This window comes from Hypanus sabinus, chromosome 3 (genome assembly GCF_030144855.1).
Source record: "Hypanus sabinus isolate sHypSab1 chromosome 3, sHypSab1.hap1, whole genome shotgun sequence".
Classification (NCBI taxonomy): Eukaryota; Metazoa; Chordata; class Chondrichthyes; order Myliobatiformes; family Dasyatidae; genus Hypanus; species Hypanus sabinus.
Window position 1 is genome coordinate 46,495,387 of NC_082708.1, and position 27,968 is coordinate 46,523,354.

Here is a 27,968-nt window from a genome sequence, read left to right on the forward strand (position 1 = left end):
TGTAATGCTAATTTAAAGAGAGTAAACCCTCACAAGACGGAAGGTCCCGATGGAGTACTTGGTAAGGCTCTGAAAACCTGTGCCAACCAACTAGTGGGAGTATTCAAGGACATTTTCAACTTATCACTGCTACGGGCAGAAGTTCCCACTTGCTTCAAAAAGGCAACAATTATACCAGTACCTGAGAAGAATAATGTGGGCTGCCTTAGTGACTATCGCCCAGTAGTACTCACATCAACAGTGATTAAATGCTTTGAGAGGTTGGTATGACTAGACTGAACTCCTGCCTCGGCAAGGACCTGGACCTATTGCAATTTGCCTAACGCTACGATAGGTCAACAGCAGATGCAATCTCAATGGCTCTCCTCACGGCTTTAGACCACCTGAACAACACAAACACCTAGGTCAGCATGCTGTTCATCGACTATAGATCAGCATTTAATACCATCATTCCCACAATCCTGATTGAGAAGTTGCAGAACCTGGGCCTCTGTATCTCCCTCTGCAAATGGATCCTTGACTTCCGAACCGGAAGTCCACAATCTATGTGGATTGGTGATAACATCTCCTCCTTGCTGATGATGCAAAGCTCAAATACAATCTATAAATTTGCTGACAATACAACCATTGATGGTAGAATCTCAGGTGGAGACAAGAGGGCGTATAGGAGTGAGATATGCCAACTAGTGGAGTGGTGCCGCAGCAACAACCTGGCATTCAATGTCAGTAAGATGAAAGGGCCAATTGTGGACTTCAGGAAGGGTAAGACAAAGGAACACATACCAATCCAAATATAGTTTTTGCACGATTTTTAAATCTATTCAATATACGTAATTGGTTTACTTTATTATTGTTTAATTTTATTTATTATTGTTTTCTCTCTGTTAGATTATGTATTGCATTGAACCGCTGCTGCTAAGTTAACGAATTTCATGTTACATGCCGGCGATAATAAACCTGATTCTGAAATGATGTTCTGTGCAGTATGAGAAGCCTTCGATTTAAAACTATTTTATTTTCGCTTCTACTTCAGGGCCAGTAACTGTTCGAAAGCGCACCGATAAAAGGCCATAGATCGCGAATAAAAGTAAATGCTGGAAACCCGGAGGCCCAGACTGCAGCGAAGTCTGAGGAGGCCGCCATTAGCTCCGAGCCCATTGGCCGTCAGCGTTCGGCCTATCACCGGGCCCGTTGTCTGATGACGCGCTATGGGTTAGAGTTCAAAGGTTAGCAGCCGAGGGGACTAGTCTGCAGATCGGTGAGTAGGGTCAGAGCTGCCTTTCATTTAATTCTGTTATCCTGAGCTGGTGAAACAATTAACGTCAGATTATGTGACCAAAGTAAAAATATATATATTTATCTGTTTTGTATAACCAGGGCCGCGTCTGCGCCGCGTTGGCGTGGCCACAGGTTTGCTGGTCATTGGAATAGAAACAGAAAACGTTCCAGTCCTGACGAAGGGTCTCGACCCGAAACGTCGACTGTTCATTTAGTTCCACAGATGCTGCCTGGCCTGCTGAGTTCCTCGAGCATTTTGTGTGTGTTCCAACAGAAAACGTTCAACTGGTTACGAATCCCCAGTGGAAAGAGAGTTAATCGGAAATGGTTTTAGTGTTAGGCTGTAGACAAGGCAGGGGAGGGATGGTAGAATATCTGGTGAGGCCGGGTGACTCAATGTGTCAACCAGGCAGCGTTTTAGATCTTGTTTGTGTAATATCTTGCTAAAAGGAAAGCTGTGAGATATGCCCAGCAGGTAAGATAATGCTTTAAAAAAAGGGACTGGAATGATGGAAAGTAGAAATGACTGCTAAGTTGAAAGCACAAGAGATTCTGCAGATGCTGGAAATCCAGAGTAGCACATACAAATGCTGGAGGAATTCAGCAGGTCAGATTTCCTATGGAAGGGAGTAAAGAGTTGATAGTTTGGGCTGTGACCCTTCATCAGGTCTGGAAAGAAAGGGGAAGAAGTCAGAATAAGGTGGGGGAGGTGTAAGCTGAATGGTGATAGTGATGCCAGATGAGTGGGAAAGATAAAAGCCTGGAAAAGAAGGAATCTGAGAGAGGGAGGAGGAGAATGCTGATGATAGGGAAAGGGTAAATGACACGAAATTAGAAAAATTGATTTTCATGAATGTGAGGTATGGCTCCTCCAATCTAAGAGTGGTCACATTGTGACGGTAGAGGAGGCCATCAGAATGGGAATGGAATTTAGAATTAAATGATTGGCCACTGGGAAATCCTGCCTTTGTGGGGTGTTGTGAAGGTACTCAACAAAACAGTCCTCAATCTACATTGGGTCTCAGCAATGTAGAGACGCATCAGGAGCACCAGATACAGTAGATGATCCCAACAGATGCACCAGTGAAGTGTTGCCTCACCTAGAAGAACTAATGGGGCTGTGACTGGAGGTGAGGGAGTCGGTGAATGGCATGAATAGCACTTATTTCGCTTGCACAGATCAGTGCCAGGAGAGGGATTAGTGGGCAGGGATGAATGGACAAGGGCTCATGGAGGAAGTAAACCTGTGGAAAGCAGAGTGGGGGGGGGAGTAAAGATGTGTTTTGTGGTAGGATTGCATTGAAGAGGGCAGAAATTGTGGAGAGTGATGTGCTGGATGCGGAGGCTCATGGGGTGTTAAATGAGGAGAAGAGGATCTCTATCGCTGTTAAGGCAGTGGAAGATGTGGTGTCTGGGAAATGGAGGAGATGTGGGAGAGGACAGCATCAGTGGTGGGAAAAGGAAAACTCCATTCTTTGAAGTAGAAGGACAGCTCTGATATTTCTGGAAAAGTAAATCTTATCCTGGAAACAGATCCAGCAGAGATGAAGGAACTGAGAGAAGGGAGTGGCTTTTTTTTACAGGAGAAAGTCTGGATAGCTGTGGGAGTTGGCAGGTTTATAAAAGATATTGGTAGACAGTTTGTCCACAGAGGTGGGTCCAGAAAAAGGGGAGAGATGTGGCTTATAAATTGGTTTGTTATTGTCACATACAAGAAACAGTGAAAAACATTAATTTGAAAGACATCCAATCAGATTGTTTCATCATATTGAAATGCATTGAGGTTGTACAAGGGAAAAGCAATAACAATGAAGAATGAAGTGTTAAAGTGCATTTCAGGCATTTGCAAGTGCAAAACCATTACAAGGTAGATTGTGAGGTCAAGAGTCTGATTACAGCTGAATGGAAGCTGTCCTTGAGCCTGTTCTGACATGCTTTCAGGGTTTTGTATCTTCCACCTGATGGCGAGGGGTGCAGGGGTAAAGGTTCTGACACAGAAAGAAAGAGGAAATTATTTAAAGTTGGATAGTTCATTGTTGAGTCCTAAAGACTATATTGTGTTCAGATTGAAGATGAACTGACATTACATTAACATTAAATTTTGTGTAACACTGACAGTCTACAGACAAAAAAGCAAAAGGTGTGGGGAATTAATGAGGCAGGCAGCTGGATGCATACTGAATGTGAGTGCTTTCATCAAGGTAGATGAAGCCACATTATGAACACTAAATGTGGTTCACTAGATTGGAAGTGCAAATGGCTACTTCATCAGGAAAGAGAAGCAAAGAGATGAAAGGGTAGGTGTTGTATCTTCTGTGGTTGTGAGTGGAAGTCAATAAAATCAAGTGGTGACAGAAGAGTGGAGATCGTTGTTTTCTCCTTAAGTGAACTCCAGGAATGCAGGTGACTTACATCCACTCTGTATTCATAGGCTCTAAGGTATCCAGGCGCAGATCTCTTGAGACCGACGGATGCCACCACCATAAGGTATCTAGTGAGACTAAAATGAGACCCTCATACTTTGCCATATGTAGAGTATGATGTTTTGATAGGACACACGCAGAAGCAGATGAACAAGTTGGTAGTTTCTGAGATGGCTGACCCAGCACAAGATGAGGAACTGCTGTGTGCTTGTTCTTGCAGAAATGTGGCTCTGCACAACATTCTGTGCACAATTAATCTTCAGGCCATGCCACTCAGGGACTTGTGCTACTATTACTTTTTGTGGCTGTATTTGCTATTGTAACTACATGTGCAGAGTGAGACTGTGTGCACTACTGACACTGGAGGAATGAAGTTTCATTTAGCTGTATGCATGTATATGGTTGAATGACTGTTAAACCGGAACTTGATTGTACCTGTCAATATAATTGCTGAACTTCTCTATGCTCCCACAGCCTAGGTTTTTGTAAAATGCTTCTTATTACCTCACCCAGTGACAAACTTATGAAGTATTGTTATTGTAATATAGGAAATATAGCTGCTAATCTATTCATATCAAGCTTTCTTGAACACTGTTGTACAAAGACCAATATATTTTTTGTCATATTAAAAGAGAAAGAATTATTGGTCAAGTTATTAGGCTAACTTCAAAATAGTGCCATTGGTTCTTACGTCTCTACCTAAAAGAACAGCGAGGTCATGTGTAAGACAACTGACTAGATTGTTTGCACTTGTGTTTGCCTCTCATGGGATGATCAGTTGCACTTGCCGTTTGTGGCCACAAGGCCCTCAACACCCTAGTTGTCTCATCACCTGAGAATTGTATGGACTCTGAGTGATGGAATTTGCTCACAGGCCTCAATGTTGACTTCAGGCACCATGTGTTGAGGGAAAACTCTTTTGAGACTTTCTAGATATTTCTGTTGATCACAACTCTTTGAAACTAATTGAAAAAATATATAAATCATTAAACATATTAATAGAAATGAATTTAAATCACAATTTATGTAGAAGATAGAACAGGTGAACCACTGCGATATTTTGTAGGCAATGTACAATATTTCTAGACGTGCCTCTTTTGATTTACTCTCCATGAAACCTGAAGCATGTAGTTTCCCTTTAAGCAATATACTTTTAAATCAACTTAATGATGTACAGATTTCACAGTCTTATGAAGGACTCAGCAGACTTAACTCTCAAGCAAACAGCTACATTTCCTTAAAGTGGATGAAGGTTCACCACCATGGCTGGAAGCAAGGCAGGATGGGGACGCTTCAAGCCAGGATGAAACACAGAGAGGAGACCCACACTACCCAGCATTTTGTTAGCAAATGTGCAGTCACTAGAAGACAAAATTGAGGATCTGAGGGCAAAATTGCAGTATCAGAGGGAAATGAGAGATTGTTCTGTTCTATGTTCGAATGAGACATAGCTTACTTCCAGCATACCAGATACAGCATTCACATCTGAAGGCTTCTCTATTCACAGAATGAACCAAACAGATGATTTAGAAAAGGCAAATGGTGGAGGTGTTTGTTTCAAGATAAACTGTCAGTGGTGCTCTGATGTGGCGAGCTTGTGTTCCCCAGTTTTGAACAAATACTGTCTGTTCTATTTACTAAGGGAGTTCTCCTCCGTAATACTGGCTGCAGTTTACATACCACCAGTGGCTGACTTTAATGAAGCACTTGAAATACTGTATGATGCTGTCTTCAAACAAGAAACAGTCCATCGCGACTTCAATCAGGGACTTCAATCAGGCTTGTTGAAAGAAAACCCTTCCCAACTACTATCAGCATATAACTTGTAGCACCAGAGTTATACTAAGATAAGGAATACCTACCATTCCATGCCCAGAAATCTAATGGCTTGGCTGTCTTTCTCCTACCTGCATGCAGGCAGAGGCTAAAGAGCAAAGCTCTAGAGATCAGGACAAGAAGTGGTGGTCACTGGAGACAGAGGAGTGGCTGCAGAATTGCTTTGAGTCAGTGGACTGGGCTGTGCCCAAGGACTTGTCTGTGGATCTGAATGAATCCACACAGATTTTATTAAAATAGTGTAGATAAGTGTGTCCCCACAAAATCATTCAGATTCTGATGAGCTCAATGCTTTCTGTGCTCGCTTTGGCTGTTAAAAACTGGAGGAACCATCAGAAACTCCCACAGCCTGTGATTTCAGTCTCTGAGGCTGAAGTGTGAGCAATCTTCTGGAGGTGAACCCATGAAAAGCATCTGGCCCTGACCAGTATCTGGTCAAATACTAAAGACCCGTGCTGATCAACCAGCTGTAGTGTTCATTGAGATCTTTAAATTCTTACTTTGGCAGTCTGAAGTACCCACCTGCTTCAAGCAGGCTTCAGTTATACCGGTGCCTAAAAAGAACATAGTAACCTGCCTTAATATTTCTCATCCAGTAGTGCTTAGATCAGGCATGGGCAAACTACGGCCCGCGGACCATATGCGGCCCATTAAGCTTTTTAATCCGGCCCGCAGAACTTGATGAAATTATATTAATAAACCTTGTTAACGTTTTTTCCCCGCAATTCTGGCGTTTTCCCAATAGATGACGCACTCTATATACATTTGTGGCGACCCATTTCCTGGCACATCCAAACTGGCTCACAATTAGCCAGCGTTGCGGCTAAGGGAGACAGCCTGCGGGGATTTGCGAGCACAGAGCTTTGGAGCCTCTGCGCCACGGGGGGCAGGTTGAGTGAGGCTGGAGATTTCGAATAAAGTTTTTTTCTTTGACTGCAGTTACCGACTCCGTGTCGTAATTTTAGTGCTGCATGAAGCATACCGCTACACATTGACCTTTGTTGAGGTGCAGCGTATTACTCCACATTTGCGCTTTACTCTTTGTTCGGCTCGACCTATTTGTGTGAACAAGCTTTCAGCGTCATGAACATCAACAAAGCCAGCCACAGATCCAAGTTAACTGACCAACACCTCAGATCCATCCTGAGAATCGCCACAACAAAACTAAATCCAGACTTTGATGCGCTGGCTAAAAAGGGAGACCAACAACACTGTTCCCACTGAAATTAAAAATAAGTTTCTTCGTTGTGTTATGTAAAAAATGCATTTGAAAATATTTTTTTCAATAAGCCTTAAATGTTACATGTCATTTCTGTTAAGTGATGGACATGAGTAGTGTGCAGGTGCACGTACGTTCTCAAAATAAAAAATGCGCTCCAGATCAAATAACGCACTCCGCATACTGTTCTGTCTGTTCTGAAGTGTGAGCAATCTTCTGGAGGTGAACCCATGAAAAGCATCTGGCCCAGACCAGTATCTGGTCAAATACTAAAGACCCGTGCTGATCAACCAGCTGTAGTGTTCATTGAGATCTTTAAATTCTCACTTTGGCAGTCTGAAGTACCCACCTGCTTCAAGCAGGCTTCAGTTATACCGGTGCCTAAAAAGAACATAGTAACCTGCCTTAACAGTTCTCATCCAGTAGTGCTTAGACCAGGCATGGGCAAACTACGGCCCGCAGAACTTGATGAAATTATATTAATAAACCTTGTTAACGTTTTTTCCCCGCAATTCTGGCGTTTTCCCAATAGATGACGCACTCTATATACATTTGTGGAAACCCATTTCCTGGATCTGTGATTTGCTCACTTACGGATCCCAGTCAGTTCGAATTGGCAACAATATCTCCTCCATGATCTCCAACAGCAGAGGTGCACCACAAGATAGTGTGCTTAAAGGCTGATTTATACTTGTGCGTCACTTTGACGCCATAGGTAACGTGTCCCCTACGCCATACTTATGCTGTACCCTACGCTATAGGGTGACGTGCGCCTCCCCAGAAAAATTACTCGTGCGTCTTGGCGACGCAGACCGCAGCATCTGTGATTGGTCCGCTTGGCAGCATCGTATTTCCTTCTACTCATTTCCGGTTGCTTCTTCTCCGCCATGTCTGTAGGCTGTCCGTACACGGATAAGAAATAGATGAACCAAATCGTCAAATCTACCTGCCGACATGCAAAAATGTTTGATATGCATTTTCTCGTCCATGTCTCTCACGAAGAAACTCAACACAGTGGCATAGAAACCCCACCGCCAACTAGCGTTTTGGCGCACACCAGTGCATGCTCGCTAACGGCGTAGAGCGATGCAAAGTAAAAATCAGGGTTACAGCGTAGGCTGTGGTGTAGCCCGTACGCACAAGTATAAATCAGCCTTAACCCCCTGCTCTACTTACTTTAAACGTATGTTTGTGTGACTAAGCAGAGCTCCGATGCCATATTCAAGTTTGCTGATGAAACTGTTGTCATAGGTTGAATTAAAGATGGTGATGAATCAGCACATTGGAGAGAGTTTGAAAATCTGGATGAGCAGTGTCACAACAACCACTAATTCAATGTCAACAAGATCGACGAACCAAGGAGGAGGAAGCAAGAGGTCGATGAGCCAGTCCTCATCAGGTGGAGAGGGTCATCAACTTTCAATTCCTCAGTGTTAACAGCTCTGAGAACCTGTCCTTGGCCCAGCATGTAAATGCAATTAAGAAGAAAGCGTAGCAGCGCCAGTACTTCCTTAGAAGTTGCGAAGATTTGGCATGATATCTAAAACTTTGACAAACTTCTATAGATGTATGGTGGAGGGTATATTGACTGGCTGGATCACAGCCTTGGTATGGAAACACCAATACCCTTGAACAGACAATCCTACAGGAAATAGTGGATGAGGCCCAGTCAGTCATGGGTAATGCCCTCCCCACCACTGAACACACCTACTCAAAGCACCGTGTGGCAGAAAAGCAGCATCCATCGTCAGGGACTCACATATCCGAGGACATTCTCTCTTCTGGTAGCCGCCATCAGGAGGAAGGTACAGGAGCCTTAGGACTCACACCATCAGGTTCAAGAACAGTTATTACCCCTCAACCATCACACCAAACAAAGCAGTAGGCCAAATCTACTATGTCCTTTGTTATGATCAGGTTTCAAGCAGTAAGGTGAAGGATGATCTGATCACAGACGTAGTACCTTGCTTCCAGAGCTTTTCCAATAAGAAAAGCATGAGCAAGTAGAAAGACCGGTCAGCAGGATAGTTACATGATGATTGGTTTTGAAGAAATAATTCATGTAGAGATACATGAGGAGAAAGTTTCCTGGCATCATTGCACAGTTTGTGTAATGGAGCTTAAAATGTATAAAATGAAGCATTATTAGCATGCAAAATCAGCAAATGCTGAACACACTGTGCAGACCATAGAATATTAGTTGAAAAGGAAACAATTTATGTTTCATGTTGAAGATCCTTCATCAGAACCTGTTGAATCTTTGAACTGAAATGTTAATTCTGTTTCTCTTTTCACAGTTACTGCCAACCATCTGGGTGTTTTCAACATTTTCTACTATCAGATTTTCATCATTTATAGGTAAGAATTGATGCATAAGTAATAGCACTTAATGGTACCAGCTATTTTTAAAAGTGCTAATATATTGAGTGATCTACAGACATATTTCTAACAGTAATAAGTGAGTGTGTTGCTAGGAACTGGTTGTATTTTAGTCCTGACCTTTAAGCTGAAAATTCAAAAAATGTATGTGACTAATACTATAACCTCTTTGATGCAAATAGAGTTCTTCCCCCAGTCTTAGCATTTGGCATTTTGTCTTTGGTCCATTACTTAGAGTTTTTGCTAATCTTGTCTTTCTCCTCCTCTCTCTCTCTACCCCACTCTCTCTTAGAAACATAGAAAATAGGTGCAGGTGTAGGCCATTCAGCCCCTCGAGCCTGCACCGCCATTCAGTATGATCGTGGCTGATCATCCAACTCAGAACCCTGTACCTGCTTTCTCTCCATACCCCCAATCCCTTTAGCCGCAAGGGCCATATCTAACTTCCTCTTAAATATAGCCAATGAACCGGCCTCAACTGTTTCCCGTGGCAGAGAATTCCACAGATTCACCACTCTCTGTGTGAAGAAGTTTTTCCTCATCTTGGTCCTAAAAGGCTTCCCCTTTATCCTTAAACTGTGACCCCTCGTTCTGGACTTCCCCAACATCGGAAACAATCTTCCTGCATCTAGCCTGTCCAATCCCTTTAGAATTTTATACGTTTCAATAAGATCCCCACTCAATCTTCTAAATTCCAATGAATATAAGCCTAGTCGATCCAGTCTTTCTTCATATGAAAGTCCTGCCATCCCAGGAATCAATCTGGTGAACCTTCTCTGTACTCCCTCTATGGCAAGAATGTCTTTCCTCAGATTAGGGGACCAAAACTGCACACAATACTCTAGGTGCGGTCTCACCAAAGCCTTGTACCACTGCAGTAGAACCTCCCTGCTCCTGTACTCAAATCCTTTTGCTATGAATGCCAACATGCCTTTTTCACCACCTGCTGTACCTGCATGCCCACCTTCAATGACTGGTGTACAATGACACCCAGGTCTCGTTGCATCTTCCCTTTTCCTAATTGGCCACCGTTCAGATAATAATCTGTTTTCCTATTCTTGCAATCAAAGTCGATAACCTCACATTTATCCACATTAAATAACATCTGCCATGAATTTGCCCACTCACCTAACCTATCCAAGTCACCCTGCATCCTCTTAACATCCTCCTCACAGCTAACACCGCCAGCTTCATGTCATCCACAAACTTGGAGATGCTGCATTTAATTCCCTCGTCTAAGTCATTAATATATATTGTAAACAACTGAGGTCCCAGCACAGAGCCTTGCGGTACCCCACTAGTCACTGCCTGCCATTCTGAAAAGGTCCCGTTTACTCCCACTCTCTGCTTCCTGTCTGCCAACCAATTCTCTATCCACATCAATACCATATCCCCAATACCATGTGCTTTAAGTTTGCACACTAATCTCCTGTGTGGGACCTTGTCAAAAGCCTTTTGAAAATCTAAATATATCATCCACTGGCTCTCCCCTATCCACTCTACTAGTTACATCTTCAAAAAATTCTATAAGGTTCGTCAGACATGACTTTTCTTTCACAAATCCATGCTAACTTTGTCCGATGATTTCACCTCTTTCCAAATGTGCTGTTATCACATCTTTGATAACCGACTCTAGCATTTCCCCACCACCGATGTCAGACTAACAGGTCTATAATTCCCCGGTTTCTCTCTCTCTCCTTTTTTAAAAAGTGGGGTTACATTAGCCACCCTCCAATCCTCAGGAACTAATCCAGGATCTAAGGAGTTTTGAAAAATTATCACTAATGCATCCACTATTTCTTGGTCTATTTCCTTAAGCACTCTGGGATGCAGACCATCTGGCTCTGGGGAATTATTTGCCTTTAATCCCTTCAATTTACCTAACACCACTTCCCTACTAACATGTATTTCCCTCAGTTCCTCCATCTCACTAGACCCTCGGTCCCTTACTATTTCCGGAAGATTATTTATGTCCTCCTTAGTGAGGACAGAACCAAAGTAGTTATTCAATTGGTCTGCCATGTCTTTGTTCCCTAAGATCAATTCACCTGTTTCTGACTGTAAAGAACCTACATTTGTCTTGACCAATCTTTTTCTTTTCACGTATCTAAAAAAGCTTTTACAGTCAGTTTTTATGTTCCCTGCCAGCATCCTCTCATAATCTTTTTTCCCTTTCCTAATTAAGCCCTTTGTCCTCCTCTGCTGGTCTCTGAATTTCTCCCAGTCCTCAGGTGTGCCGCTTTTTTTTGCTAATTTATAGGTTTCTTCTTTGGACTTGATACTATCCCTAATTTCCTTTGTCAGTCACGGGTGCACTACCTTCCCTGGTTTATTTTTTTGCCAAACTGGGATGAACAATTGTTGTAGTTCATCCATGCAATCTTTAAATGCTTGCCATTGCATATCCACCATCAACCCTTTAAGTATCATTTGCCAGTCTATCTGAGCTAATTCACGTCTCATACCTTCAAAGTTACCCTTCTTTAAGTTCAGAACCTTTGTTTCTGAATTAACTATGTCACTCTCCATCTTAGTGAAGAATTCCACCATATTATGGTCACTCTTACCCAAGGGGCCTCGCACGACAAGATTGCTAACTAACCCTTCCTCATTGCTCAACACCCATTTTAGAATGGCCTGCTCTCTAGTTGGTTCCTCGACATGTTGGTTCAGAAAACCATCCCACATACATTCCAAGAAATCCTCTTCCTCAGCACCCTTACCAATTTGGTTCACCCAATCTATATGTAGATTGAAGTCACCCATTATAACTACTGTTCCTTTATTGCACGCATTTCTAATTTCCTGTTTAATGCCATCCCCAACCTCACTACTACTGCTAGGTGGCCTGTACACAACTCCCACCAGTGTTTTCTGCCCCTTAGTGTTATGCAGCTCTACCCATATCAATTCCACATCCTCCAGGCTAATGTCCTTCCTTTCTATTGCGTTAATCTCCTCTCTAACCAGCAATGCTACCCCACTTCCTTTTCTTTCCTGTCTATCCCTCCTGAATATTGAACATCCCTGGATGTTGAGCTCCCATCCTTGGTCACTCTGGAGCCAGGTCTCTGTGAATATATCATATTCATTAATAACTATCTGCACATTCAATTCATCCACCTTGTTATGAATGCTCCTCGCATTGACACACAAAGCCTTCAGGCTTGTTTTTACAACACTCTTAGCCCTTATACAATTATGTTAAAAAGTGGCTCATTTTGCTTTTTGCCCTGGACTTGCCTGCCTGCCTGCCACTTTTACTTTTCACCTTACTACTTTTTGCTTCTACCCTCATTTTACACCCCTCTGTCTCTCTGCACTTGTTCCCATCCCCCTGCCACATTAGTTTAAAGCCTCCTGAACAGCAGTAGAAAACGCTCCTCCTAGGACATTGGTTCCAGTCCAGACCAGGTACAGACCGTCCTGTTTATACTGGTCCCACCTCCCCCAGAACTGGTTCCAGTGCCCCAGAAATTTGAATCCCTCCCCCTTGCACCATTTTTCAAGCCACGTATTCATCTGAAATATCCTCCTATTTCTACTCTGACTAGCACGTGGCACTGGTAGTAATCTGGAGATTATTACCTTTGCAGTCCTACTTTTTAGTTTATCTCCTAACTCCCTAAATTCACCTTGTAGGACCTCATCCCGTTTTTTACCTATATCGTTGCACCTATGTGCACCACGACCACTGGCTGTTCACCCTCCCATTCCAGAATGTCTTGCAGCCGCTCAGAGACATCCTAGACCCTTGCAGCAGGGAGGCAACATGCCATCCTGGAGTCTCGTTTGCGGCCGCAGAAACGCCTATCTATTCCCCTTTCAATCAAATCCCCTATCACTATAGCTCCCACACCTTTTCCTTCCCTCCTGTGCCTCTTCTTCCCACTCCTCACCTGTCTCTCTTCCTGGGCTATCTCCCCCCTCTCTCTTGTCTACCTCTCTTCTACACTTAGATTCTTTTACTCTCTCTGTCTCCCACCCAGCCAGCTCCCTCCTTCTCTGATTGATCTTCTTTCAGATACTATGATTTTTTTGAATACTTACAACTTCATTTTAATAATTTTTAAAAAAATCTCTCTACAATAAACTAGAGAAATGTAAGGAATCACTAATAATGATTTAAACTTGCAAATATTAAGTGTTGTGATGAGTGCAATTCTGTTTGACTGATAATTGACTAAGTTTGAGAAAAGCAAGTTGTATATGGGATAAAATTATTTTCCCTCCCCCACACATTCTTTATGACTGGCTATAAAGTTCAGTTCTACTGACACTGAGTTCTCCAGTCTTGTGTATTACCATATAGTGTGTATTGCTTTTCTATTTGTGGAGACATCATAATTAAGGTTTTTCCTTTCATTATCTGACACCTAGTAACTAGACAAGCAACAGATTCCCTTCACTCCATAGCTGAAGTACAATGAAAGCAATCCTTATTAGTGCACCATCTGCAGTTCTGTTTGAGGTCGGCACGTTCAGCACTGTTTGAGATCAAAGGGATATCTGTTTAGTTATAAACCCCTCTACCAACTGTCCCCCTCAAGAATTTTTAAAACGTTTTTCTACAGGCTGAAGTAGCATCCTAATTATAAGTCAACTGTATCTATGGAAAAGAACTGGCACTTTACCAACGGGTGTTTCTGTTAATAGTGTGTTGTGAATATCCTTTGATTTGTTCCAGGATAATTTGTCTTCAGCATGAAAGAGAGTGCTGATGATGATGATGAAGTACAATTGTCAGCCCACGCTTTGGCTGCCCTGCAGGAGTTCTATCTGGATCAGCAGAAGAGGCAGTGTGCAGAGGGCAATAACTATCATGTCGGATCTGTAGAGGAGAACTGGGTAAAACACTGGCGATTATTTTGTGCCCTACTTTTTCCTGAAACATAGTCCCTATTTAAACATTCAGTGCAGAAGACTAAGTAGTCTCTGATTTGAGGACTTCATTAAAAGTTTAATAATGGATTGTAGAGAATTTGATTCACCTAGACCTAAGTTTCTTTTCAAACTAAAAGAAACTAAATTGCTATACTTATAAGTTATCTATGAATACAGCTTGATGCTTTTTATCTTTCAAACTTTGATTATATCTGTAAAAAGATATAAACTATGTGTGCACCACATTACCACACAATGTGGTTGGATTGTGAATTTAATCTTTCTTGTAATTTCTGTAACAATATTGTTTTATTCAGAGTAAATGATTAATTTTATTTTAACTAAAATTGAATCATGGATTGGAAACTGTTTTTTTTTTCATACTTTCTTAAACACTAAAAGCTTGTTTTTTCCAGTCCTCTTAGTCTAGTTGCCTGATATATATGTAAATACTCAAAAAAAAATCTTTTATCTAAACTCATCAGTGCAGTAGTAGTAGTCCACTAAAACCGACTGTCTCTAGCTGTTGCACTTTATTTTACATTTTATTAATGTTTTACCTTGTACTACATTAATCTGTAAGAACGATATGCAAGACAGGTTTTTCACTGTTCCTTGGTATGTAATGGTAATATAAAACAACATCAATTTCAATCCAGTGCAAATGGTGGAATGGAAATCTGCTTCATATTTTTGGCAATGGAATCAGTTCAGGCAATCGCTATCTGCAAAATGTGAATTATGGCTTCACTAGTGGTTCCTTAACCAGGCTCACTGTTGAGGGAAAGCTTATGATACTAAATCATTTCATAATCTTAAGAGAGAGAGCCATACTATTTATTCCCATTAATCTTGACCCAGAATATGTCTGTTGACTCCAGGCAATCAAGGAATGCATTTTAAAGATTTTTTGTGAAGGACCTGCCCAATTTCAGGAACTTAATTTTAGAGAGGATGAAAAGTTGTGATAGATTTACCAATATAAGTGAAGAGACTAAACAAGGTGGGATTGTTCTGCCTCAAGCTAAGTCATTTACTGGAAAGGTTACAGAAGTTCTAAGAAGTTTTGAGATGATTGCTGGAGTAGGTAGGCAAGGACTTTTAGTATAGGTGAATGAGTAGAATTAATACTATTAAATGTAGTAGTTGCACAGTTTTAAGTCAGTTAATTTAAAAAAAAAGAACAGGAATCAGATGGTGAGAAATATTTTCCCCCAGTGTGTTATCATGACTTGGGAGGCATTGTCTGGAAGGGTGGTGGAAACACATTCAAAATGGAATGGATATTTGTTGACAAATGAAGAGAATTGTTGGGAATGAGTCGGAGATGAATAACAGTCTATTAGTGATGGAGAGAGGGAGACAAATTGTATCTACTTTGTGTCATACAAGAGGCCTCTTTTATTGTAACTTTTTGGATGACTAATGATGTTTTAATGTTATAAATCTATTCACGCTCTGCTCCTCAAAATATTGTTGTATGTTCTTCGAATCCAAAGTCTTTGATCATTCGTTGGACATAAGTGTGAGGTGTTGCATCTTAGGAAGACAAATAAGAGTAGCATTTTAGAAGTGAATGAAGTGGGGCACCAGGCTGTTTTGTAAAATAGAGGGACACAAGAACACAAGTACATGTTACCCTGAAAGTGGTGTTGCAGGTAGACATCAGAATCACCAACATGTGTCGTGAAATTTGTTAAGTTAGCAGCAGCAGATCAATGTAGGATATAGAAGAAGAAGAAGAAAACAAACAAATCAATCAATTACAGAATACGTATATTGAATAGATTAAAAATCATGTAAAAAACAGAAATAATATATATTAGCAATTGAGCTAGTGTCCCCAGGTTCAATGTCCATTTAGGAATGGGATGGCAGAGGGGAAGAAGCTGTTCCTGAATCACTGAGTGTGTGCCTTCAGGCTTCTGTACCTCCTACCTGATGGTAACAGTGAGAAAAGGGCATGCCCTGGATGCTGGAGGTCCTTAATAATGGATGCTGCCTTTCTCAGATACCGTTCCTTGAAGGTGTCCTGGGTACTTTGTAGGCTAGTACCCAAGATGGAGCGGACTAAATTTACAACCCTCTGCAGCTTCTTTTGGTCCTGTGCAGTAGCCCCCTTCCCCTCCCCATACCAGATAGTGATGCAGCCTGTCAGAATGCTCTCCACAGTACATCTATAGAATTTTTAAAGTGTATTTGTTGACATACCAAATCTCTTCAAACTCCTTATGTAGTCACTGTCTTGCCTTTATAGCTGCGTTGATATGTTAGGACCAGGTGATCAGGTTAGATCCTCTGAGATCTTGACACCCAGGAACTTGAAACTACTCACTCTCTCCACTTCTGAACCCTCAACGAGGATTGGTACGTGTTCCTTCATCATACCCGTTTGGAAGTCCACAATCAGTTCTTTTATCTTACTGACGTTGAGTGCAAGATTGTTGCTGTGACACCATTCCACTAGTTTATATATCTCGCTCTTGTACACCCTCTAGGCTCCATCTGAGATTCTACCAATAGTGGTTATATCATCAGCAAATTTATACATGGTCTTTTGAGCTATGCCTAGCCACATAGTCATGGGTATAGAGAAAGTAGAGCAGGGCTAAGCACATACCCTTGAGGTGCACCAGTGTTGATTATCAGCGAGGAGGAGACATTATCACCAATCCACACAGACTGTGAAATTGAGAGGGAGGTACAGAGGCCCAGGTTCTGTGACTTCTCAATCAGGATTTTGGGAATAATGGTGTTAAATGTTGAACAGCATCCTGATGTAGGTGTTTGTATTGTCCAGGTAGTCTAAGGCCATGTGAAGAGCCATTGAAATTGCATCTGCCGTTGACCTACTGTGATGACAGATAAATTGCAATGGGTCCAGGTCCTTGCTAAGGCAGGAGTTCAGTCTCGTGATGAGCAACTTCTCAAAGCATTTCATCACTTTAGATGTGAGCGCTACCAGGCAATGGTGGTGTTGAGGGCTTTTGGCATGTAAGCCTGAATTTTTCAGTGTATTGAGTTTAGAAGTTGGGGTGCTATGTTGCAGTTGAGCAAGATGTTGATGGGGCTGCATTTGGAATATTGTGTTCAATTTTTGTCACCTTGCTGCAGGAAAGATGCCATTAGCTGCAAAAGTGCAGAGGAAATTTATGACAATTTTGGCAGGACTTGAGTGACTGAACTATAGAAATTGGGAATTTATTCATTGGAGTGTAGAAGACCGAGAGATAATCTTATAGAGGTATATAGATAGGGTGTATATGCGCAATATTATTAGAGGGCCTAGGTTTAAGGTGAGAAGGGAGAAAGGGGCAACTTTTTCACCAAGAGGGTGGTCAGTATATGGAATAGGTTGCCAGAAGAAGTGGTTGAAGCAAGAACCTTAACATTTAGAAGTCACTTAGGCAGGTACATGGACAGGAAAGGTTTAGAGCTATATGGGACAAACACAAGCAATGTATGCAAAATGCTGGAGGAACTGAGCAGGTCAGGCAGCATCTATGGAAAAGAATATAGTTGACGTTTTGGGCCAAGACCCTTCCGCAGGACGAGGTCAGGATTGAGCCTACCTTGCTGGAACTGTGAGGCAGTAGTTCTTTTGAGCCACTGTGCTGCCAGTCACTGTGAGAAGACCAGCTGACAGAATGGACAGACAAGTGGCAGAAAACATTTTGTGGAGAAGTGTGAATGGTACATTTTGGTGAGAAGAGTTAGGAAAATCAATATAGTGTTAATGCCACAATTTCAAAGTGTGTGCAGTCAGACCTGAATATATTATATGCATAAAAGCTTAAAAGAGAAGTTGTGTTGAACATTGTATAAAACATTGGTTAGGCCACTACTGGAATTTGGGCATTTGATTTTTGACTGAATTTTGCCACTTTTAACCACTGACCTACACTTATATCTACATTTGTTGTTTTAAATAGCAATTGAGCCAATTTTGGTACAGTGATGAAACTGCTGATCGACTAGCCCAGGAGGCAATTGAAGCTGCAGGAAGTGGCGGCAGGTAGGCATTCTCCTTCAGCGGTGTTGTGGGGTTAATGTTTCTCTGGTCAGCAAACACATCACTCCAGGAGTTTATGCAGATGGTGGCCAAGATGTATGAACTAGTAATGATCCACTCAAAATGCTAGAGGAGCTCAGCAAGCCTGCTGAGTTTTTCCAGCAGTTTGTGTGTGTTGCTTGGATTTCCAGCATCTTCAAATTTTCTCTTGTTAGTAATGTGCCACATTTGATTTTAAATATTCTGCCAGCATGGCAGAAGTTTTACATTGGGCTATTCAAGAAATAGGAGCACTTTCAGCTAGTGAATCTCAGAAATGGATGTGCACCTTGGACTCCATTTTATATCAGGATGTACAGTGGTGCTGGAAACTTCATGAACCCTTTAGAATTTTCTCTTTTTCTGTATATGACCTAAAATGTGATCAGATCTTCATGTAAGTCCTAAAACTAGATAAAGAGAACCCAATTAAATAAATAACACAAAAAATTTCTAAAGGGTTCACAAACTTCCGAGCAACACTATCATCCTCAGTCCTACACTTACTTTTCTGGAAGAACCCAGATGAGCAGACCCCATGCATCCAAGAAGTGAATAGTCCACACAAAATAAAAATTTCTGAAGGATCTCAGTGGATCAAGCAGCATGTATAAAGACAATTGGATGGTTTATGCTTTGGATTGAGACCCTACAATGGTACACCAAGTGAATAGGCCTCACCTATTCTGACAACATTTGATAGCTCATGATGTTCTAAGCAATTGAATTGTTTTTATATACCTGATAATTTGAGGCATTTAAAAATTATTTAAATAGATTTAAATAATAAAGAAACTTTACTAAAAGTCATTTAATTTAAAACACTTTAAAACGTACAAATTATTAAGTAATCTAAAGTCTTGGGTACATAATTGTATTCCCTTTCTCAGTGGAGACAGCAATATGTCATTGGAGGAATCCTGAAATATAGATTTTGCGCTGTTGCATTTTCTGAAATGAAGTTTAATTTGTCAGTCTCTCTGGTTATGTGAAGCATGACTACTTTTTCACATTGCTTTGTTTTCCATTCAGAATTGCTTGCATCAGTGTTCCAAGTGTCTATCAAAAACTGAAGCAGCTTTGGAATGAAGAATTCTCTGCTATATTGTTGGAATATGACAGGCGGTTTTCTATTTATGGAAAGGAATTTTATTTCTATGACTATAACAATCCTCTGAATCTATGCGAAGATCTGCATCCTCACAGTTGTGATTTGGTGATAGCTGATCCACCCTATCTCTCAGAAGAGTGTCTCAGCAAGATAGCACTCACAGTCAAATATCTAACCAAAGGAAAAATCCTTCTTTGTACTGGTACGTGGACTCCTTTTGGTTTTCTGAGTGCATGGAGAAGCATGTGGTGTTAGCAATGTTTGATCAAGATTGAATAGTAAAAGGTCAGAAACCTATTGATTTTTCTCCGGTGATTTCAATGATTTAATTAGTTATTAATATCCTCCCACACCTCACTGGTGCATCAGATGGCAATCTTGATGTTTCTTTAGCATTTATGTTTTTTACGAGTTGCTAGCTCAATGCTCAACCCAGCACAGATGAAAAGCATACGAAGCAGCCAGCCGGATTTGAACCCGGGACTACTTGCCTCGAGGTCTGGTGTGGGTGCCACTAGGCCTCTAGACCACCTGCCAGCTTAATTTTAATAATACTCTTCTTTCTTTCTTTTTCAATCTTTTTATTAAATTTCATATATAAAAAAAAACAACACAAAATAATGAATAGATTACAGATTCAATAAACTTGAGATTACATTAGTAATAGGATAATAATATCCTATTAAAACATCCATCAACAAAAGGTGCATAAATCAATCAAGTCTATGTAAATATATATGAAAAACAAAAATAATCGTCGAAAAAAGAGAAAAAAAAAAATTGAAATTATATATGAGAAAAAATATATAATGAAAAAAAATACTAAACTAACACTAACATGGGCAATAATAACACTTTATAAATATATAAAGGTGTCAAGAAAAGAACTCCAGAACTCCATACCTGAACAAGTATAAGTAGAGAAAAGGATCTGAAATAAGCCAAATTAATTCATATGAAAGTGTCGAATAAATGGTCCCCAGGTTTCTTCAAATTTAATTGAAGAATCAAAGATAGTGCTTCTGATTTTTTCCAAACTCAAATAAGAAATAGTTTGGGAGAACCACTGAAATGTAGTAGGAGGATTTACTTCTTTCCAGTTTTGTAATATAGATCTTCTGGCAATTAATGTTACAAAGGCAATCATTCGTCTGATTGAAGGGGAAAGTTGATTGCCATCTTCATTTGGTATACCGAAAATTGCAGTAATAAAATGGGGTTGTAAATCGATATTCCATACTGAGGAAATGACATCAAAAATGTCCTTCCAATAGTTATGCAAAGTGGGACATGTCCAAAACATGTGAGTCAATGAAGCCACTTCTAAGTGACATCTGTCACATTGAGGATTGATATGCGAATAAAATCGGGCAAGTTTATCTTTAGACATATAAGCTCTATGTACAATTTTAAATTGTATTAAAGCATGTTTAGCACAAATAGAGGAGGAATTAACCATTTGTAAAATTTTTTCCCATTTATCTGTTGATATATTACATCGAAGTTCTTTTTCCCATTCTTGTCTAATTCTATCCGATATTTCTGGCTGTATCTTCATAATCATGTTATAAATAAAAGCTACTAATCCCTTCTGACAAGGATTAAAAGTAAAAATCAAATCTGAAAAATCCGATGGAGTTGAATTAGGAAAAGATGGAAGAATTTTATGTAAGAAATTTCTAATTTGTAAGTATCTAAAAAAATTAGATTTAGGTAATTCAAATTTGTTGGATAGTTGATCAAAGGACATCAAAGTACCTTCAAAAAAAAGATCACGAAAACATTTTATACCTTTCCTTTTCCATATACTAAAAGCTTGATCTGTCAATGAAGGTTTAAAAAAAAAATTACATAAAATAGGGCTGTCCAAAGCAAAGTTTTTCAGATTAAAGAATTTGCGAAATTGAAACCAAATTCGTAGTGTATGTTTAACAACAGGGTTAGATATCTGTTTATTGAATTTGGCTAAATCAATAGGAAGAAAAGAACCAAGAACGGAAAATATAGAATATCCCTTAACCTCACTACATTCCAAATTTACCCACTGTGGGCACACAGGTGAATCCAAATCTAGTTTCCAGTACATTAGGTTACGAATATTATTCGCCCAATAATAAAATCTAAAGTTAGGTAAAGCTAGACCACCATCTTTTTTAGACTTTTGTAATTGCCTTTTGCTTAACCTAGGATTTTTATTTTGCCAAACAAATGAGGAAATCTTTGAATCAATATTATCAAAAAAAGATTTAGGAATAAAAATTGGTAAAGCTTGGAATAAATATAAAAATTTCGGTAAAATCATCATTTTAATAGCATTAATCCGACCAACTAATGATAAAAATAAGGGAGACCATCTAGTAGTAAGTTGCTGAATTTGATGAAGCATAGGTAAAAAATTCAATCCAAATAAATCTTTATATTTCTTGGTGATTTTTATACCTAAATAGATAAAGTTATCAGTAACAACTTTAAATGGCATCCTATCACTCAATAAAGTTTGCGCGTTTAAAGGGAATAACTCACTCTTATCTAAGTTTAACTTATAACCAGAAAAACTACCAAATTGAGCCAACAAGGATAAAATAGCAGGAATAGACCTACTAGGATTAGAAATATATAACAACAAATCATCAGCATAAAGCGATAATTTGTATAACTTCTCATTACGGGTAATACCAAAAATATTAGGAGACTCACGAATAGCAATAGCTAAAGGTTCTAATGCAATATTAAATAATAAAGGACTTAAAGGACAACCTTGTCTCGTACCACGAGATAATTGAAAAAAAGAGGATCTATAATTATTTGTAAGAACAGAAGCAACAGGTTTATAATATATTAATTTAATCCATGATATAAAATTAGGACTAAAATTAAAGTTTCTCAATGCATTAAATAAATATGTCCATTCAACTCTATCAAAGGCTTTTTCAGCATCTAGTGAGATAACACATTCTGGGGTTGTAGGTGATGAAGTATAAATTATGTTAATCAATTTTCTAATATTAAAGAAGGAATATCGATTCCTAATAAAACCAGTTTGATCTTCTGAAATAATCTGTGGTAATACCTTTTCTAATCTAATGGCTAAAATTTTTGTAAGAATCTTAGAGTCTACATTTAATAATGATATAGGGCGATAAGATGCACATAAGGTAGGATCTTTATCTTTTTTAAGAATTAGAGAGATAGTAGCTTCATAAAACGATTGAGGTAATCTCTTCTTAACAAACGCATCATTAAAGATTTCACATAGCCAAGGAGAAAGCAATAAAGAAAAAGTTTTAAAAAATTCTACAATAAAACCATCAGGACCAGGAGCTTTCCCTGAATTCATTGATGAGATAGCCTCTCTTATTTCATCCATAGAAATAGGAGCATCAAGCAAGCTACAATCTTCATCTATCAGTTTAGGAATATTCAAATTATTAAAAAAATTATCCATCGTAAACCGGTCATCGTCAAATTCTGATTGATATAAAGATTTATAAAAATCTTGAAAAGTGTTATTGATTTCTTTATAATCAGTAGTTAAATTACCGTCTTGTTTACGAATTTTAATAATTTGTCGCTTAGTCGAAATAGCTTTTAATTGATTAGCTAACAATTTACCAGTTCGATCACTATGAATATAAAATTGAGCCCTAGTCTTAATTAATTGATTCTCAATTGAAGAAGATAATAATAAACTATGTTCCATTTGAAGCTCAACTCTCTTCTTATAAAGTTCTTTGGTAGGAGTAACAGAATAAATCTTATCAATTTCTTTAATTTTATCCACCAATAAAGCTATATCTGAATATCTTTGTTTTCTTTTACCAGCGGAATATGAAATAATTTGTCCACGAATAAAAGCCTTGAAAGAGTCCCAAAGTATTCCTTTATCAATCTCTTCATTATAGTTTGTTGAAAAAAATAAGTCAATTTGTTGTTTTATGAAGGTAATAAATTCTGGATCTTGAAGTAAAGTAGCATTAAGTCTCCAAGATCTAGTATTGATAGAAGAATCCGAAATCTTGATAGATAACTTCAGAGGTGCATGATCCGAAATAGCAATAGAATCGTATTTACAATCAATAACATCTGTTAATAAACGATGATCAATAAGAAAGTAATCAATTCTAGAATAACTATGATATACATATGAAAAAAAAGAAAATTCTTTACCTTTAGGGTTCAAAAACCGCCATATTTCAGTAATTCCAGAATCAACCATAAAAGAATTAATAAGTAAAGCTGATCTATTCGGAAGAGTTCGAATAGGTTTAGATCTATCCATCGAAGGATTCAAACAACAATTAAAGTCTCCACCCATAATCAACATATATTCATTCAAATTAGGAAGAGAAGTAAATAACCGTTTAAAAAATTCAGGACAATCAAAGTTTGGAGCATAAATATTAACTAAAACAACTTTCCGATTAAAAAGTGAACCAGTTATCAACAAAAATCTACCCTGTGGATCAGAAATAATTTCATAATGTGTAAACGAAATTGAGGCGTCTATAAAAATAGACACACCCCTAATTTTAGCGGTACAATTTGAGTGAAATTGTTGACCTTTCCAGAACCTAAAAAAACGTTGATTATCCTCCCTCCTAATGTGGGTCTCCTGTGCAAAAATAATATTAGCGTTCAATCTATGGAATACTTTAAATATTTTTTTACGTTTAATCGGATGATTTAAACCATTAGTATTCCACGAGATAAAGTTAATAGATTTATCCATCATACCAATATTAATTGTGTGTATCATAAAAGGTTAAAAAAACACATAACCCACAATTTAGGAAGAAGGAAAATTGATTCAGGAGCAACCGGAGATCCTGACACCTCAACAATATTAACAATTTAAAGTCAGCCCATAAACTAAAAGCAAAAAAATAAAAAGCAAAAGCATGAAAAAAGATCCCTCCCCCCTCCCCCCACCCTTTGAAAGAAAGCCAAGCGGCAGGCGCATAAACTAATACTAATATTACCCCCATTTCAAGATGGCAGCTCCATAAGAAAATTTTTTAAGAAAAAACTATATAACACCCCAATTAAAATATAGAGTTGCAAAAAAAAAATATATATATATATATATATATACCTACATATATATATATATATATATATATACATACACATACACATACACACCCATATCAGACAAATCAAAAAAAAAAAACTAAAATAGTAAAACCAGAAAGATCATTAATAAAAAAAATGCACATTAAAGTTTAAAAATGTGATACACCTTTAAAAAAGAATTTCCATATTCAGATACAAAGATGACGTTTCACAAGCCAAGACTTATGGGAAGAAGAAACGACATTTTGAGAAAGCCATATTACAAAATATGAATATAAATTCAGCAATCTAATGAGAAAATATAGTAAAAAAAAGTTATCAAAATAGCATATTTTTATATAAAAAAAAGATTTAACAGACACTACAACATATTTAAAAAAAAACTAAAGAAAAAGAATTCAAAACCTTTGTTCCATTTCTAAATACAGGCAAGCAAGTAAACGCTTATAAAAAGTAAAGACTTATGGGAAGAAGAAACGACATTTTGAAAAAAATAATTCATTATTACAAAATACAAACGTATATAAAAAAAAGGATATTATAAAGATTAAAACAGCATCTATAAGCGATAATAATAGTAAAAAAAAAAGACCCAGACCCATAGTTCAAAATAAGAAGTTATAACCCAACTTCCAGGGTTAAAACTTAAAATGAAATAACATCCTCTCTCCAAAAAAAAAATCTTCAATGTAACTCATAGTTCAAGTTGCACTAGAGGATCGATATTCTTCAACAAATTTCTTCGCTTCTTCAGGAGTGATAAAAAAGTGTAGACTGTTGTCGGGCAGCACCATTCTAAGTTTCGCTGGATACATTAAAGCTTGTTTAAAACCAAGCGAATGAATCTCTGCCATCACTGGTTTAAAAGCGATCCTGGCTTTCATAACTTCATACGAGTAGTCTTCAACTATTCGAAATGAATAATTTCTGTAGGAGATCATACCTTTTTTACGAGCTAATCGAATTAGAAGCTCTTTCTCACGAAGATAATGAAGGCGAACAATCACCGCTCGTGGTTTATCAGACACAGACGAAAGCCTCGCAACTCTATGAGCGCGGTCAATAACAGGTTCATTTTTCAAACCTTCACCACCGAAAATTTCCCACAGTAATTTAGAGAAAAATTCAGTTAAATCACCGGACTCAACTTTTTCGGGAATTCCGATGATGCGCAAATTCTGTCTGCGAGAACGATTTTCAAGATCAGTAATTTTAAACTTGTACTGATCTAAAGTTTTAGCAGTCGACTCTATCTTCTTCTCTAACACTTCAATTGTACGTGCTTTTTCACAAATTGATTGTTCAAGAGTCGCGATCTTATTTCCATGCTGTTGAACCTCTAACGCCTGCGACTGAAACTTAGTTTCAAGCGATTTAACAACTCCTTCAAGATCGGATATTTTCGAAGTAATCCTCCTTTCCAAACTTAACAGTTTACTGTCCAATTTACCTTCTAGTCTGCCTTCCAGAGCCGCAAATTTAGCATCCAGTTTATTGTCCAATTTACTTTCCATAGCCGCAAATCTAACATCCAGTTTAGTGTCCAAAAGACCAACAATTGCGTCGATGGATAAAGGATCCTTAGCCGATTTCTTACTTGTAGCCATTTTAGGTTTGACAAGATTAGATCAACTATTATTTTAGGAAAAAAGGGTCAATCAAAGGTAGCAACTCATATGATTAAGTTCGAAAAGGTCTAATTAAAGGGTGATTATAGTTAAAAAAATAAAGAGCGCCTAAAAGGCAGATGCTTACGTCGCCATCTTGAAACTCCACCCCAATAATACTCTTGTAGTTAATTTGGGTATTGCCATTCAACATGGCTTTTATTTCTTTATTTTCATTTATGGTATAACTGTTGCCAAATCTCATTAGCTATTTTGAGGGGTCCATATTGCTCCAACCTTTCATTCCTAATCTTCTTCTGGGGATGCCTTGTGTTAATATTGATATATCTCTTACGAGTTCCTTTTCAAATGTCTTTTAGTGGGTTTTACCAAATAGATTACTTAATGCGGGATCTTTCACATTTTGTTGGAAGGCAGACACCTAGACCTACCTATTACACAAAGGATTCAGGAGCTGGAAAGTGACATAAGACTAGATTCTTTGGTTAACCATTAGAGCTCAATTGTTTTCTTCTTGTGCCATAAATTTTGGCAATATTTCTGATCCCAGAAACATTTGTCTGCAACATAATTATTAAGTCACCAGTTCTGTATTTTGTTAAGGCAGCTTTTTCAATCAAGATCAACTGTGCTTTCACCATTAGGGTTTCATTCCATTGGGCCGTGTTGCTAAAGCAGACAGAATAAGGGTTGGCCTTATAAGGCACATAATTAAGGTACTGATAATCATCAACCATTCATTCAGGGCCCCCGACAGTCCTTCCAGGTGAGGTGACACTTCACCTGCGAGTCGGCTGGTATACTGCGTCTGGTGCTCCCGGTGTGGCCTTTTATATATTGGTGAAACCCGACGCAGACTGGGAGACCGTTTCACTGAAAACCTACGCTCTGTCTGCCAGAGAAAACAGGATTTCCCAGTGGCCACAGATTTTAATTCCACGTCCCATTCCCATTCTGATATGTCTATCCATGGCCTACTGTCAAGATGAAACCACACTCAGGTTGGAGGAACAACACCTTATATACTGGCTAGGTAGCCTCCAACCTGATGGCATGAACATTGACTTCTCTAACTTCCATTAATGCCCCTCCTCCCCTTCTTAACCCATCCCTGATATATTTAGTTTTTCTCCCCCCCCCTTTTTTTCTCTCTTTCTGCCCATCACTCTGCCTGTTCTCCCTCTGGTGTGCCCCTCCCTCTTTCTTTCTCCCAAGGCCTCCCGTCCCATGATCCTTTCCCTTCTCCAGCTCTGTATCCCTTTTGCCAATCACCTTTCCAGCTCTTAGCTTCACCCCACCCCCTCCGGTCTTCTCCTATCATTTCACATTTTCTCCTCCCCTCTTACTTTCAAATCTCTTACTATCTTTCCTTTTAGTTAGTCCTGACGAGGGGTCTTCGCCCGAAACGTCGACAATGTTTCTCCCTATAGATGCTGCTTGGCCTGCTGCATTTTGTGTGTATTGCTTGAATTTCTAGCATCTGCAGATTTCCTTGTGTTTGATCATCAACTATTGTAGTATTTGAAAGGCATTAAAGTAATATTTTAATAAATATTGCAGGATAAGTAAATGGTATGCAAATAACATTTCCAGATTTGATCCACAATATCCCTAAACTTTTATCAATTTGGCAGGTATTAACTAGCATAGTGAAGAGAGTAGTCCAATTTAACATCAGTGGCACTCAATGGGAAAAGGAGGGGAAAATAGCAGTCAGGACAAAATCGTTTTTAGATGTTATATGAGGTTTAGGTAGTTAAAGTTTACCAAAATTCTAATTGAAAAGTATCAGTAATATATCTCAATTCTTTTTCAGGTGCAGTAATGGAAGATCTGGCAGCAAAGTTACTTTCTGTGAAAATGTGTAAATTTCTCCCAAAGCACAATAACAATTTAGCAAATGAATTTTGCTGCTATACAAACTATGTGTCTGGATTAGATCTACCCTCTGTCTGTTGAATGGAAAGTTATGCATTATATAAATACAAAGTTCCTTGTGTGAATTGTTAAATAAGATATCTCATCCATGGGCTGCAGGTAATAAATTTATTCCACAAAGGTATTTACATTTTTTTTAATCATCAGT

General features: G+C 38.8%; 1 protein-coding gene across 3 annotated transcripts; it reads left to right on the forward strand.

Annotated features, from left to right (window-relative positions):
- Positions 1-1,193: 1,193 nt before the first annotated feature.
- On the forward strand, positions 1,194-27,944 carry eef1akmt1 (EEF1A lysine methyltransferase 1). Of its 3 annotated transcripts, none has more exons than XM_059964230.1 (6): positions 1,194-1,258; positions 9,054-9,114; positions 13,823-13,983; positions 17,952-18,034; positions 19,103-19,383; positions 27,699-27,944. In XM_059964230.1, the coding sequence occupies exons 3-6, from the start codon at positions 13,840-13,842 to the stop codon at positions 27,839-27,841; spliced, it is 651 nt and encodes a 216-aa protein (XP_059820213.1). In that variant the 5' UTR covers positions 1,194-1,258; positions 9,054-9,114; positions 13,823-13,839; the 3' UTR covers positions 27,842-27,944. The 3 variants fall into 3 exon arrangements, with proteins under 3 accessions (XP_059820213.1, XP_059820214.1, XP_059820215.1); XM_059964231.1 differs by lacking the exon at positions 1,194-1,258 and adding an exon at positions 1,308-1,340; XM_059964232.1 differs by lacking the exon at positions 1,194-1,258 and adding an exon at positions 3,746-3,765.
- The last annotated feature ends 24 nt before the right edge of the window (positions 27,945-27,968 follow it).

Bases quoted from the DNA above. Each gene is read 5' to 3' on its own strand.
- eef1akmt1 (XM_059964230.1), top strand. From the start codon at position 13,840: ATGAAAGAGAGTGCTGATGATGATGATGAAGTACAATTGTCAGCCCAC. The intron at 13,984-17,951 runs GTAAAACACTGG...TGTTTTAAATAG, and splicing joins GATCTGTAGAGGAGAACTGG to CAATTGAGCCAATTTTGGTA. The intron at 18,035-19,102 runs GTAGGCATTCTC...TTTTCCATTCAG, and splicing joins GCTGCAGGAAGTGGCGGCAG to AATTGCTTGCATCAGTGTTC.